Genomic DNA, 12,294 nt, shown 5'->3' with positions numbered 1-12,294 from the left:
AAACCTTTGTATAATTATATGGATATGTTGTTAGCCGCCCTGAGCCTGCTTCGGTGGGGAGGGCGGGATATAAATAAAATTTTATTATTATTATTATTATAAAGGAGGGGGACATTGCTGGAGTTTCAAAGGGGAAGAGTCTCTTCCAAGAGCCCCCTCGATACCCTCTTGCTTTTCTAAGATCACTGCTGAGGTTCCTACTCACCATGTCCCAGCATCTACCAAATTATTCCTTTTATATTGTAAACAACATAGCATGTTGGGCAGGGACAACAGATTCTGCCCTAAGTACCCTGCAAATCAGGTTCCCAGCTATGGGTTGGGAAATACTTGGAGATTTTGGGGGTGAAGGCTGAGGAGGGTGGGGTTTGGGGTGGGGCTTCAATGGAGTATAATGTCACAGAGTCCACTTTTCAAAGCAGCCATTTTCTTCAGGTGAACTGATCTTTGTCACCTGGGGATCAGTTGGAATCCCAGGAGATTTCCAGCCATGACCCATGTGTTTGCAACCCTATTTGTAAATGTATTAGGTAGCCACATACACATATCAGAAGACCCACATCCTCAAGGCCCAATATCAAATCTGCAGATATTGCCAGCACATAAACCCCAGCTTCTGCCAGCTTCCAGAATGGTAGACAAGTGCTTTTATCAGAAGGTCATGTCCTCAGGTCACTCCCACTCTCTTATCACCTTCCTGAACCACTAAAGTAACAAAGATTAACATTTTGACTGCATGTTATGGCTGTTTCAGAGGGCCTACCACTCTGCAGGTGCACCAGGGATCCCACTGCCAGCAGAAGGCACCATTACGGCATTTCTTTCTTCTGTAAGGGTCAGTCTCATCTCTAACAGCTGGGCCTCTCGGTCTGTGTCATCTTCTGTTTTGTCTGGAGGAGGGAAACAGTTGGGCAGAGTTTTATTTCTCATTGGTGTTTCCAAAACAGTGAGCTAGTGAGCTTAATTTCCTTGCTTTAGGGGTAGGATATTCACTGCTTAGAAGCATCAAATTGCTTGTTCAAGCCTGAACTTACAAAATGTCTCAGGGAAACAGATTTGAGAGCCTCACATGAGGCCTGTTGCATGCCTGTACTATACCAAGAAGGCTACAAAGTTTTCCCTAAGGCATGTCTGAGCTTCAAGTTTAACTAGGGCTCCAAAGGAAGGAATTCTAGAAAGCGTAGTTCTGTGAAGAACTATAAGAAATATTTCAGCACTCAGTACAAAGTTACAGTTCAATGCACTCTTATACTTTACTTGAATCGATGCATATGTCTGTAAAGAAACTGTGGCTCTGAATTAATCCATCTCTACCAGCACTCTTGTCTTTAGGTGATCAGCTAGATGCCTTTACAAAAGCTCACAATGATGGGCAGGAGGGCAGAAGAAGATGATGATGATATTGGATTGAATCTCAGTCTCAGAGCAGTCACAATCTCCTTTACCTCCCCCGCCCAGAACAGAGAAGGGCTGAGAGAGCTCTCACAGAAGCTGCCCTTTCAAGGACAACTGCAAGAGCTATGGCTGACAAGGCCATTCCAGCAGCTGCAAGTCAAGGAGTGGGGAATCAAACTCTGTTCTCCGAGATAAGAGTCCATGCATTTAACCACTACATCAAACTGGCAATGTCCTTCCCTGGCACTGCTCCCTAAAAGTATATTGCTTCAAAACTATTCATGGAGACTTCATTCAGCAATCATGACTAACAGCCACAGATACCCCTATCATCAGTGAACCTATAGCCAATACCACCTCCTCCTCCTGTTTTCAGGGAATCAAAACATCCTTTCCCCTTCCCTTGGCAATCCTTAACCTCATTTGGTTACACCGCTTTCTGCCTCCTAGGAAGTCTTTCTACATTTAATCGTAGAAGAAGAGAAGAGACTGGATTTATACCCCACCCTTCACTACCTGAAGGAGTCTCAGAGAGGCTTACATTCTGCCAAGGAAACCTTGTACCTTGCTGAGGATTGTGAGGGCAGAAGAGTTTACTAGGAAGAAAACTCAGTTCATGCAGAATGCTGCCCAGGTCTGTTTGGAAATCGTTACCATCTTGCATGATGCCCTAATAGAACACATCCAACATTCTTTTACAGAAGTACGTTGCTGAGAAAGATTGATACTGGTGGGCAAGCTGACAGCAGAGGAACTTGCCTACAATCTTCGCAATGTGAAATCTCTGAGAAGTTTCTAAGAAACCCCAGGGTTCTCCAGAGAACAGTTTGAAATGTATTTATTTTGTATTTTTTTGTATATTTGTGTGTGTGTGTGTGTCTGCACCTGGAAGTCATGTTTTCCTCTTGTGACTGACCCCTACTGGGGGCCTGGAGAATATCCAGAGAGGTGGCTGAATAGAGCCTGCCCTTGTCCTCTCATCTTGGTATTTCAAGGAAGTTTCCCATTCAAGTACTAATCACAGTCAACCCTGCTTAGCTTCTGAGATCTGACAAGATCGGGCTTGCCTGAACTATCCAGGTCAGGGCTACCGTTTGAAATTTTTGATCTGGGCTGAACTTAGCCAATACATTTAATCTCTCTGATACATTCTGCAACCATAGTTCCTTAGCATCCTTGTAGCCCTCATCTGGACTCTCTCACGATTTGGCAGCATCTCTACAACTTGGGTCACAAAAGCATAGCAAAAAAACCCCAACAACCCAAGAGCTGCTTTAGATTCTGACAATGTTTTTGCCTACCAGGTTTCCCAACAAGTTTCTGCAGCTGTTGATCCAAGTATTCCTGGCGCTTTGTAAGCGTGTTCAGCCACTTCCGACGTAGCCTCTCCAGGTCTCTGTCCTATGAAGAATTTAGACATATTTCTGCTAAGTAGTGGTTTCCAAGTTAAAAATGGAAACTACGGCTTCCAAGCCTGCATATAAAAGGAGCTCCCAAGGCCCAGGTGTCAAATAACTAAGCAGCCACTGATAAGCAATGAATTAAACTAGGTATGATGCCATGTGAGAGACAATTTTGTCTGAATTAAGATGTGGCCAATCAGACACAACTGGTTGCTGGCTTCTTATGACAAGAAGCCTAAATTTTAATCACCTTCCACACAAGCTAGAAATTCATATCTTGGGCACAAGTTATACTTTGGCTCACATATTTTAAAGTCCTGCAGTGATAAAGAGCTAGAATACTGCTTTCTTTAAGTGAAAAGTAAGCTCCTCCACATCTGTCTAGGGGAAGGGAGAGCATATCTTATAGTTCCTGGCAATGGATACTCCTCAACTCTATGACATCTACTCATAAGCATAATGTTGACCATCTGGAACAGACCACCTGTCTACTTAGCTCACCACTATCTACTCTGATTGAGAGTGGAACTCCAGATTCTCAAACACTGAGAAGTCTTCAATAGCTGCTGCTTGAGATTGTTCAACTGGAGGGGGCAGGCACTAAACTAGGGAGCTTCTATATCGATTGCATGTACTCTACCAAATGCCATGTTTTGATCCTCTAGCACAGGAATATTAGGAACAAGTGACCCACAACTACATCTGAAAAGACAAAACAATGTTTACCTGGTAACTGTCCATGTCATCATCTTCCTCCTAGACAAAAAAATCATGCAAACAAATAAGTTGGCAGTCTTCCAACCCCTAGTCCAACCACTGCATCTTCTGGGTCAACAAATGGCAACCAGTTAGCAACTGTGCTTCAGAAAAACCCAACAGAGACTAGATTGGTAGATCAGGAGATCAGACAAATGAAGCTCAACAGCACAATTCTTTTCATGTTTACAACTGTAAATCCCACTGGATTGAATCCAGTGATCTGCAGGCACATGGATTACTGATCTCTCCCACATTTTGTTTCCTCCAGCAGTCCTTTCAAACCTAGGAAAGTTTATTCCCAGAACCTACAAGGAATAGAAGTCAATGTGGGTTAGGAATGGGGCAAAATTGCTCTTGCTCCTGTGTTCATGGAAGAGACAGAAAGGATGATTTTGCCTCAGCCCCCTTCCCTTTTGCAAACTCCCCACTCAGATATCTGTTAATCCATGTGGGTCAAACAGCCACACAAGGGATTTTTTTTAAAAAACTTCCCCAGTCTTGCTAAAGGACTGCTGGGGTAAAGAAATGCAGAAAAGATCTGTGACCATGATGCATTTTACCAGTTGATCACTGGACTCAAAACTAGTGAATTCAATAATGCTTACTCCCAACTATTTAATAACTGCCAATCAAAAAAAGCAGATGTCCTTTGGTTAATCAGATATCTAAAAATTGTTTCATTGTCTGGCAGCCAGAAGTTACCAAATATTTAATTCCATCACAAAGTCCTGGACAGAGGGATCAGTAAGTGATTTCTGGTAACTGACTCCTATTGGGGGGTCTGGTGGCAGTGCTTTTTCTGTAGCAGGAACTCCTTTGCATATTAGGCCACACACCCCTGATGCAGCCAATCCTCTAAGAGCTTGCAGGGCTCTTAGTACAGGGCCTACTGTAAGCTCCAGAGGGATTGATTGGTCCAAGGACATCCAATAAGCTTCATGGGAACTCACATTTGATCTGTGGTTCACCAGGTCTGTTGGTCTACCAGGGCCAAATTCAACAGTGTAATCCCTGCACCACACTGGCTTGCACAAATGGGACCTCTGCCTTCTCAGCACCTTGGACAAGAACCACAGATCAAAGCACATCTTCAAACATTTTGAAGTTGTTACTCCCAGTGTGCATATCAAGAAAATGACTCCATGTATTTCCCAGGCTCCTGACAATACTTTTCTCAAGGCAGTGACACATTTTAAAGATGCTATTTTTGTGTGTGACTCTAATAGTCACAGGACTCTTTACCTGACAATTCTCATGGCTTTTTGGTGACTTGATGTTTCTTATCTGAACGCAACCCACTCCAACAGATAATATGGATTCTTCCATGAGAGGCAACGTTCCAGATTCCTGCACAGACTTCACTTCCACTTGAATTCTGCGGGACTGACCCTGCAAGAAACAGATGAGAAGCTTCTTTGGAAGAGAAAAAATTGGGATGAGGGAGACCTCTGCTGGCAAAAGCTTTACAAGCAGCTGTGAAAGTTTAGGGCTTAAAAAAATTTACTTATTTACTTACTTAAATACAAAGTTTAAACAGAGGTATAGTGATGCAAAGCTCGGCCTATGCAGTCTCCACCTTTAGTTTAGTTTAGTTTATTTATGATTTATATCCCACCCTTCCCACCAAGGTGGCTCAGGGCGGCTCACAACACATGAAGTCTAACACAACAATATTAAGTTTTAGGCATTTTACAGTTAAAAACATTTAAAACATTAAAAACATTAAAACATCAGAAGTCTATTAACTACACTTAATTTCCTATGCCGGTTAGTTGTAGGCCAGCCGGAAGAGGGTTGTCTTACAGGCCCTGCGGAATTGAGCAAAGTCCCACAGGGCCCTCACCTCACAGCTGGTTCCACCAGGAAGGAGCCATTACAGAGAAAGCCCTATCCCTGGTAGATTTCAGGTGGGCTTCCTTTGGCCCAGAGATAACAAGAAGATTTTGGGTTCCTGATCTCAGCACTCTCTGGGGAACGTGTGGGGAGAGACGGTCCCTCCCCACCTTACAGACCTTACCCAAGCCACTTCTGAGTAAGTTCAGCACCCACAAGGGGAACAGAAAAAGAACAGAAACTACAGTGCAACACAGTCTTGGTGGGCCCATTGATTTGTAAGGTTGCAGTTGATAATTTAGGAAAATAAAGTGCAGTTAGCAGCCAAGTTTGTATCCTCATGGTAAATATTGGCCTTCTCTCAGCTTCAAGAGCCTCCCAGCATAAATGTGAGCTCTTCTCAGAAAACACAAATATTTTCCCTCTTTCTCACACCAGCCTGCTTTATCACAAAATACAGGTGGTGAGCTTTCCACAAGCAGGGAACCAGGGAGGGCCTCTGCTAGCTGCCACCACTCTGGTAAGGGTCTGTCTGGGAGGGCCCAAAGAACCCACCCTACCCCTTTTTTCCTTCACAGCAAGCACCTTTTATCTGTACAGTATAACAATAATTTTATTAGAAGTGCTCAAGAACAAACAAGTGGGTTTTAATTATTTAATGCAACAGCGAACAAGGAAAGCGAACAAGTAAAGGTGGTGCAAAGAAAATAAAAGCCCTGACACAAGTAACTATATGTTCCCTTCCTCTAATTCCAACTGACTCACCACTCTTGGGATTAGGGAACCCTCATGACTGCAGCCTTCTCTCCAGCCCAGCCTCTCCAGAGAGAACTCTCCTGACTGCAGCCTCTCCAAAGAGAACACTGCCTCTCTGGCTTGGCCTTTTATTTCCTTCCTTCCTTCCAGGTTCCACTCCTCTGGTCTCCAATGCGCAAGTTTTCCCTCCAAAACTGCTGTCCACCCAATCAGAGGGACAGAAGGGATCCTGAGAAATATAGGCCCTATAGCTACTCTAACAAAGGCTTCCTGGAGCCTGTAGGCCTCACTAGTTCTAGGATCATGACAGGTCCAGACATAAAGCTTCCAGAGAAGAGCTAATTGTAGCTCCCATGAAACTATTCTTGTTCCCAGTGTGTCTGGGGTCATACTTATGAAGCTGTTGCCCTCCATTAAAGGCCTACGGAGACTAGGATTCAGCTTCTCTTGTCTCATGTAAGCTTCTATAATTATATGAAACATTAAATGAAGTCCTACTTAGAACCTCATCACCAGCTAGCTTCACACTAGTCTTGCTGATTCAGGGAACCAGATTAAAATTAATGTCAAATCCACGCTTATCCCGGTGCTGCCTGGTCCCGCACACGTCTGGTTTAGGCACGCACACACAACCGTTGATTTCTCAACACACAATTACTGTGTGCTTTATGACCACCAGCTGAATATTAATGGGGACTGTCAGGCCTAGCTATAATTAAAATGGTTGTACTGCATTAAGCTGTAAGTAGGGGCCCACATGACTGAATGTTATTTATTTATTTATTTATCGTATTTATATCCCGCCTTCCCCACCAAAGCAGGCTCAGGGCGGCTAACAACATTGAATATCAACAATAAAACAATAAAACCATAAAGCAGTAAAAACAATTATAATAATATCGGTTAAAATTAAACAATTTGCAATTTAAAGTATTAAAACAATTTTAAAACAGCAGTTTTGGTGCTAAGTTTCATACCATGATGTTGAGCAACTATATACTTTGGTTGAAGGCCATTCGAAATAATGTTGTTTTGCAGGCCTTGCGGAATTGGGCAAGATCCCGCAAGGCTCTAACATCATCTGGGAGTTGGTTCCACCAGTGGGAGCCCGCAATAGAGAAGGCTCGTTCTCTGGTAGCCTTCAATCTCGTCTCCCTCGGCCCGGGGACTTCTAATAGGTTTTGTGATCCAGATATAAGTACCCTCTGGGGAATATATGGGGAGAGACGGTCCCTAAGGTAGACAGGTCCTTGGCCATTTAGGGCTTTAAAGGTGATAACCAGCACTCTGTAGCGAATCTGGAACACTATTGGCAGCCAATGCAGTCTCCGCAGCTCCAGCTGTACATGATCCCGAATAGAGAGACCCAGTAGCAGCCTGGCTGAAGCATTCTGCACCAGCCGCAGCTTCCAGATTTGAGACATGGGCAGCCCCAAGTAGAGGGCATTACAGTAGTCTAGTCTCGAGGTGACCGTTGCATGAATCACTGTTGCTAGGTCACTGTGCTCTAGGAAGGGTGCCAACTGTCGTGCCCGCCTAAGATGGAAAAAGGCGGATCTCGCAGTGGCTGCTATCTGGGCCTCCATAGAACAATGTGGGCTCAAGTAGCACCCCCAAGCTCTTGACTTTAGGCGCCGATATCAGTGGTGCCCCATCAAAGACTGGTAGAGGGATTTCCCTTCCCAGGCCACCGTGACTCAGACAAAGGACTTCTGTCTTTGTTGGATTCAGCTTCAGACGACTCAGCCTGAGCCACTCCGCCACGGCTTGTAACGCCGGGGCCAATTTTTCTGGGGTGGAGGCAGGCCGGCCATCCATCAGCAGATAAAGTTGGGTGTCATCTGCGTACTGAATGTTCCTGCATACAAAGCTACCTCCTGCACACAGAAATTAATGTCTATGGGAAAAAGGCTACAACACAACATTGACATAGTTTTCTACATGTACAGAAATGCACACCACTGCAAGCTCCTAATATAAAATGATTTGACACAGACATAGATTTACTGCCTCAGGAAGAATGAGACATAAAGTCAACTGTATTATCTTGCCAGTATTAAGATGCTCATCATATGTTCATTTAACCTGTTAAAGAGAAAAAAAATTAGATAAAAGTTTTGCAGCCTTACCTGCCTGAGCTGAAAGATGCCACCGGTATGCACATCTTTAGCTGGTATCACCTCCACTGGGCAATACTCCCCATTCTCATTAAGTTCCAGAATTTGAACCCACAGCTCCAGTTTGCGTGTGACCTCACTCCACCTGGGGGGGAAATTACTGTGACTGATGGACCACTTTGTCTTTTGAATGAGCACTTCTTCAGCCACCTGACCCTGTACTCAGAAAGCTCAAAGCACTTTAGAGAAGGATTAGGGAATTTTCACTATGGAAGAGCTTGTGGCTACGCTTAGGAAACTAGCAGAATCAAATCTCACCTACAGACACTTTGTAAAACCCACCAGTTTATAAAGCAGAGACATGTATTGGACCCTCTAAAATAGTCAGTTTAAGTGGCAAGAATACTGAAGTAACATCTCTTCCTCTTTTGGAATAGAATTATAAATGGTTGGCTATCAGTGATGGAAGGGAGAGGAGGGCATGGGGCAGCTGGTTCATGGATGCAGGAAGACAGGAAGCTCTTGGGGAGTGATGGGGTAACAGAAGGCAAGGCACAACTACCATCCATCCTTGAATTAATTCACCTAATCAAGTGTGAGAGTTACACAATTCAAAGCCTATCTTCCTGTAACATCCCCCAACCCTCCTGTGCCAAATCCAAGTTCCCAATTCATACACAAGCTGGATGTTACCATCTTTTACCTGTCTCGAAGACTTCGTGTTTTAGCTTGAATTATTCCTAGATCCCACAGTGCTGGGTTTTTTCGAGGGTCGCACTGCTTGTGCCCATAAACTTCAATGGCCAAAGCACCTTCATAGAGATACTCCTGAAAATCTTCAGTAACATTTACAGAGAATTCCTGGGGCAGAACAGAACAAAAATAACCCATAATTCACACGGAACCCTCCTCTTGCTCCATTAATCCAGTTTTCTATAAATCCCCATGCATGTGCCTTGTTCTCTTTTTCATAGCCCTAGAGGGACCAGAATGTTGACTATGCATTAAGGTGGAAGATTGGAAATATATCCAGGAGCACTAGAAATCAACTGCTCAGAGGTGGAAGCTTTATAAAAAGGCTTAGGCAGCAACACTACCAAAAAGGTTCTGATAAGAATTTAGGCAGGGCTGTAGCCAGGGGTTGGGGGCAGTAACCCTTATAGAATCTGCAGCACCCCCACCCAATCTTCCCTTTCAGTTTGAGTGGGGGCGCTGCAGATTCTATAGGGGGCACTGCCCCCAGTGTCCCCCCTGGTTACAGCAGCGAATTTAGGAAATTATTTGCTTGTAATCCTGAACCAATCCACTGAATGAAAGAAGAAAAAAAATTCAACAGATGAGGTTTTTCTGTGCAATGTTTGCTCCTAACTATAATCAATGCATTTCATGTCTCTGTGTGGTTTCCTGTCTTGCAATCATCCTGAAACCACTCTTTAATATATGCTTTGATATTTATATATACAGTATTTTTTGCACCATAAGACTCACTTCCCCCCCCCCAAAAAAATGGAGGGAAAAGTGTGTGCGTCTTAAGGAGCGAATACTGCAAAAAATTCACACAAATGCCTCTAAATTCACACAAACGGCTCTAAAAACTAGGTGCGTCTTATGCTCAGGTGCGTCTTATGGAGCGAAAAATACGGTAATTTTAACTGATGCTTAAGTTGCTTGATTTTGTAAGCTACCTTGACGATCAGGTGGTGGAATATAACATCGTTAGAGTGTTTTAAGAACTCACTTGACTTTTAAAAGCTTCCTTTAACTTTGGTACAAGACAGAAGGGGTGACTATTCAGCTTAGCAAAAAAAAAATTAAAAATGCATGCACAAGCATGTAACAAGAGGTCTTCAGATTGGGACTCCCATAGTTAGAGGAGGATGCAGAAAATGTGAATCATGCAAAATTTTCTAAGTGAGCATCCTACAAAACTATAGAAGATGAAGGCCACTCCACACTTGATGAAATAGATGGTGTCCTTTCACACACTATATGCTAGTGTTTGCCATGGTGAACACCAAAAGGACAGAAGGAGAGACATGTGTCTAACACACAGGGAAGGTCAGAAATACTGAAGGGACAAAACAAGGATCTTAAAATAAAGAAGGAAAAAGGCCTGGGATCAATTATATTGATTGGTGTGTTATTTATTGTATGAAATATGTATGTAAAACCTTACCAAAAGACTCCAAGAAAATTTCTGCAATTCTATATTCTTCCACAATTTACAAATCCTCACAATTTACAAATTGCTCCAACAATGTGGAAGACCTCAGACTTGCAGTATAGATGTACTGTTCTACTATTAGTTCAAATGAGATGCTGGACTGGCCAAGCAGCAGCAGCTAACTGCACTTCCTGATACCTAAGCTTCAGCCTTTAGAGACATGCCTCTCCTCTTCACACTCTACGCTTGTCACTGAATGCCACTAGAGTACATGCAGCAGACACATTTGCTGCATAAGGTGCAAACTGGCGCTCACTTTGCTTTGTCTATGGCAGTAGACAATAACAAAATTACATTGCAGTGGTCAAAGACAACCATGCACCGGGGCTCTTTGCTGATGGGAGACAGAGAAGGGTCCACTTCTGGGGCCACTGTCACGGGTTCCAGCTGATCCCAGAAAGAATATTTGCAGAACACAAAGTTGGAGAGGTGCTGGGGCAGACCTGTTGCTTGAAGGATTTTGATCTAGGAAGAAGAAATAAGCACACAATGATATTTTAAGCAGGCCAACTGTACAGCAACTTTCAAAATGCAAAACAAGACAAACCTAGTTTGTGAAGACTAATAACTTAGAAGGAGGAATAAACAGCTCCTGACACTATTTAAATCATACCCGCCTCAAAACATTTCTTTTTTGGTGAGTCTTTGTGTGTGTATCTATGCCCGTGCATGAACAGATGACTTCTGGTGACCCCTAGTGGTGCTTGGACGTTCAGAGAGGTGGTTTGCTATTGCCGGTCCCTGCCATTCCTTGGAGGTCTGCCATTCACGTATTTGCCAGGATCAGCCCACTTAGCTTCCCAGATCTGATGAGATCAAGCTTGCCTGGGCAATCCAGGTCAAGACCCTCAAAACCTCTTGATTAAAGCTGTGTCTGAAAATCTCCACTAGGGGTCACTGAACACTGAGCCTTGGAGAGAACAGCTGAGTTGTTTCAGAGGAAACAAAATCCTGAAAGACCTCGTTATTTTTTTCCTTGCATCTTTGATGCGTATATATTGCTCAAGAGGAACTGAATATTGCTGACACAGTCCTTGTTGATCTGAAAGTAATCATGCTTTACAAAAACGGCTTTTGTTTCATGGAAGTCAGGAATTTCATGCTGCTTAAATAGTACACAATTTTATTATCAAAACAAGAACAGAAGCCATTAGGTTCAGGTAACACTCAAACATTGTGATAAAACACGACTGATAAGGTATGGTTTGATCAAACTCCAGTTAGGGTTTTATGACTGGCACCAACCTGGGATTTCAAACTAGGGTTTGCAACTGGCTTGTTGGCTGCACTTGTACTAAGTCTGGTTTATTATGACATGTGATTTTTTTTTTTAAAAGTCTGTTGAGCAGTATTGCCCTTTGTGTCCATCTGGGCAATAACATGGCAATGGGGGAGGAGTAGAAATGTCCTCTTTAATGAGAAGTGGGAAAGAGACAAGAAACATATATACTGGAGCTCACACACAAACTGGGATTTATTACTTATTTGGTAAACTCACCATGCACACCAACTTCTGCTCCTGCAGATCACTCTCGGTGGAGGCCTCCATGCTGTCATCACCTCCTACGATTCGCTCACCAATCTCACCGCTCACTCGTACCACTTCAACATGCAGTCGACCTGCTACCTAATGGGGGAAGACAGAGGAGATTAGGAACCAACAGAGATTAATGCAATTTTTTTTAAAAAAATCAGTGTCAGCAGATTGCCTTATTGTACATCAAACTAGTTTAGAGGAAAGCTTTCTGGACTCCCGGTATGGGAGCAGTGGTACTCAACCAACAGGCTGCAAAAGGTTCCAGGTGTT

The 12,294-nt window shown here is 43.5% G+C and overlaps 1 protein-coding gene across 2 annotated transcripts in view; it reads right to left on the bottom strand.

Annotated features, from left to right (window-relative positions):
* Window positions 1-12,294, bottom strand: part of KIF13B (kinesin family member 13B) — a 172,619-nt gene that overhangs the window by 51,345 nt on the left and 108,980 nt on the right. For both annotated transcript variants that reach the window (XM_060250097.1, XM_060250106.1), the window contains exons 21-28: window positions 11,986-12,114; window positions 10,782-10,952; window positions 8,967-9,124; window positions 8,276-8,408; window positions 4,800-4,946; window positions 3,525-3,554; window positions 2,697-2,796; window positions 764-890 (exon numbers count right to left, since the gene is read on the bottom strand). In XM_060250097.1, the coding sequence (XP_060106080.1) occupies window positions 764-890; window positions 2,697-2,796; window positions 3,525-3,554; window positions 4,800-4,946; window positions 8,276-8,408; window positions 8,967-9,124; window positions 10,782-10,952; window positions 11,986-12,114 (995 nt within the window). The remainder of the gene's footprint in view (window positions 1-763; window positions 891-2,696; window positions 2,797-3,524; window positions 3,555-4,799; window positions 4,947-8,275; window positions 8,409-8,966; window positions 9,125-10,781; window positions 10,953-11,985; window positions 12,115-12,294) is intronic.

This window comes from Heteronotia binoei, chromosome 1 (assembly GCF_032191835.1).
Source record: "Heteronotia binoei isolate CCM8104 ecotype False Entrance Well chromosome 1, APGP_CSIRO_Hbin_v1, whole genome shotgun sequence".
NCBI lineage: Eukaryota > Metazoa > Chordata > Lepidosauria > Squamata > Gekkonidae > Heteronotia > Heteronotia binoei.
Note: the sequence above shows the minus strand (reverse complement) of the source record. Positions and strands in the feature narration are given on the sequence as shown.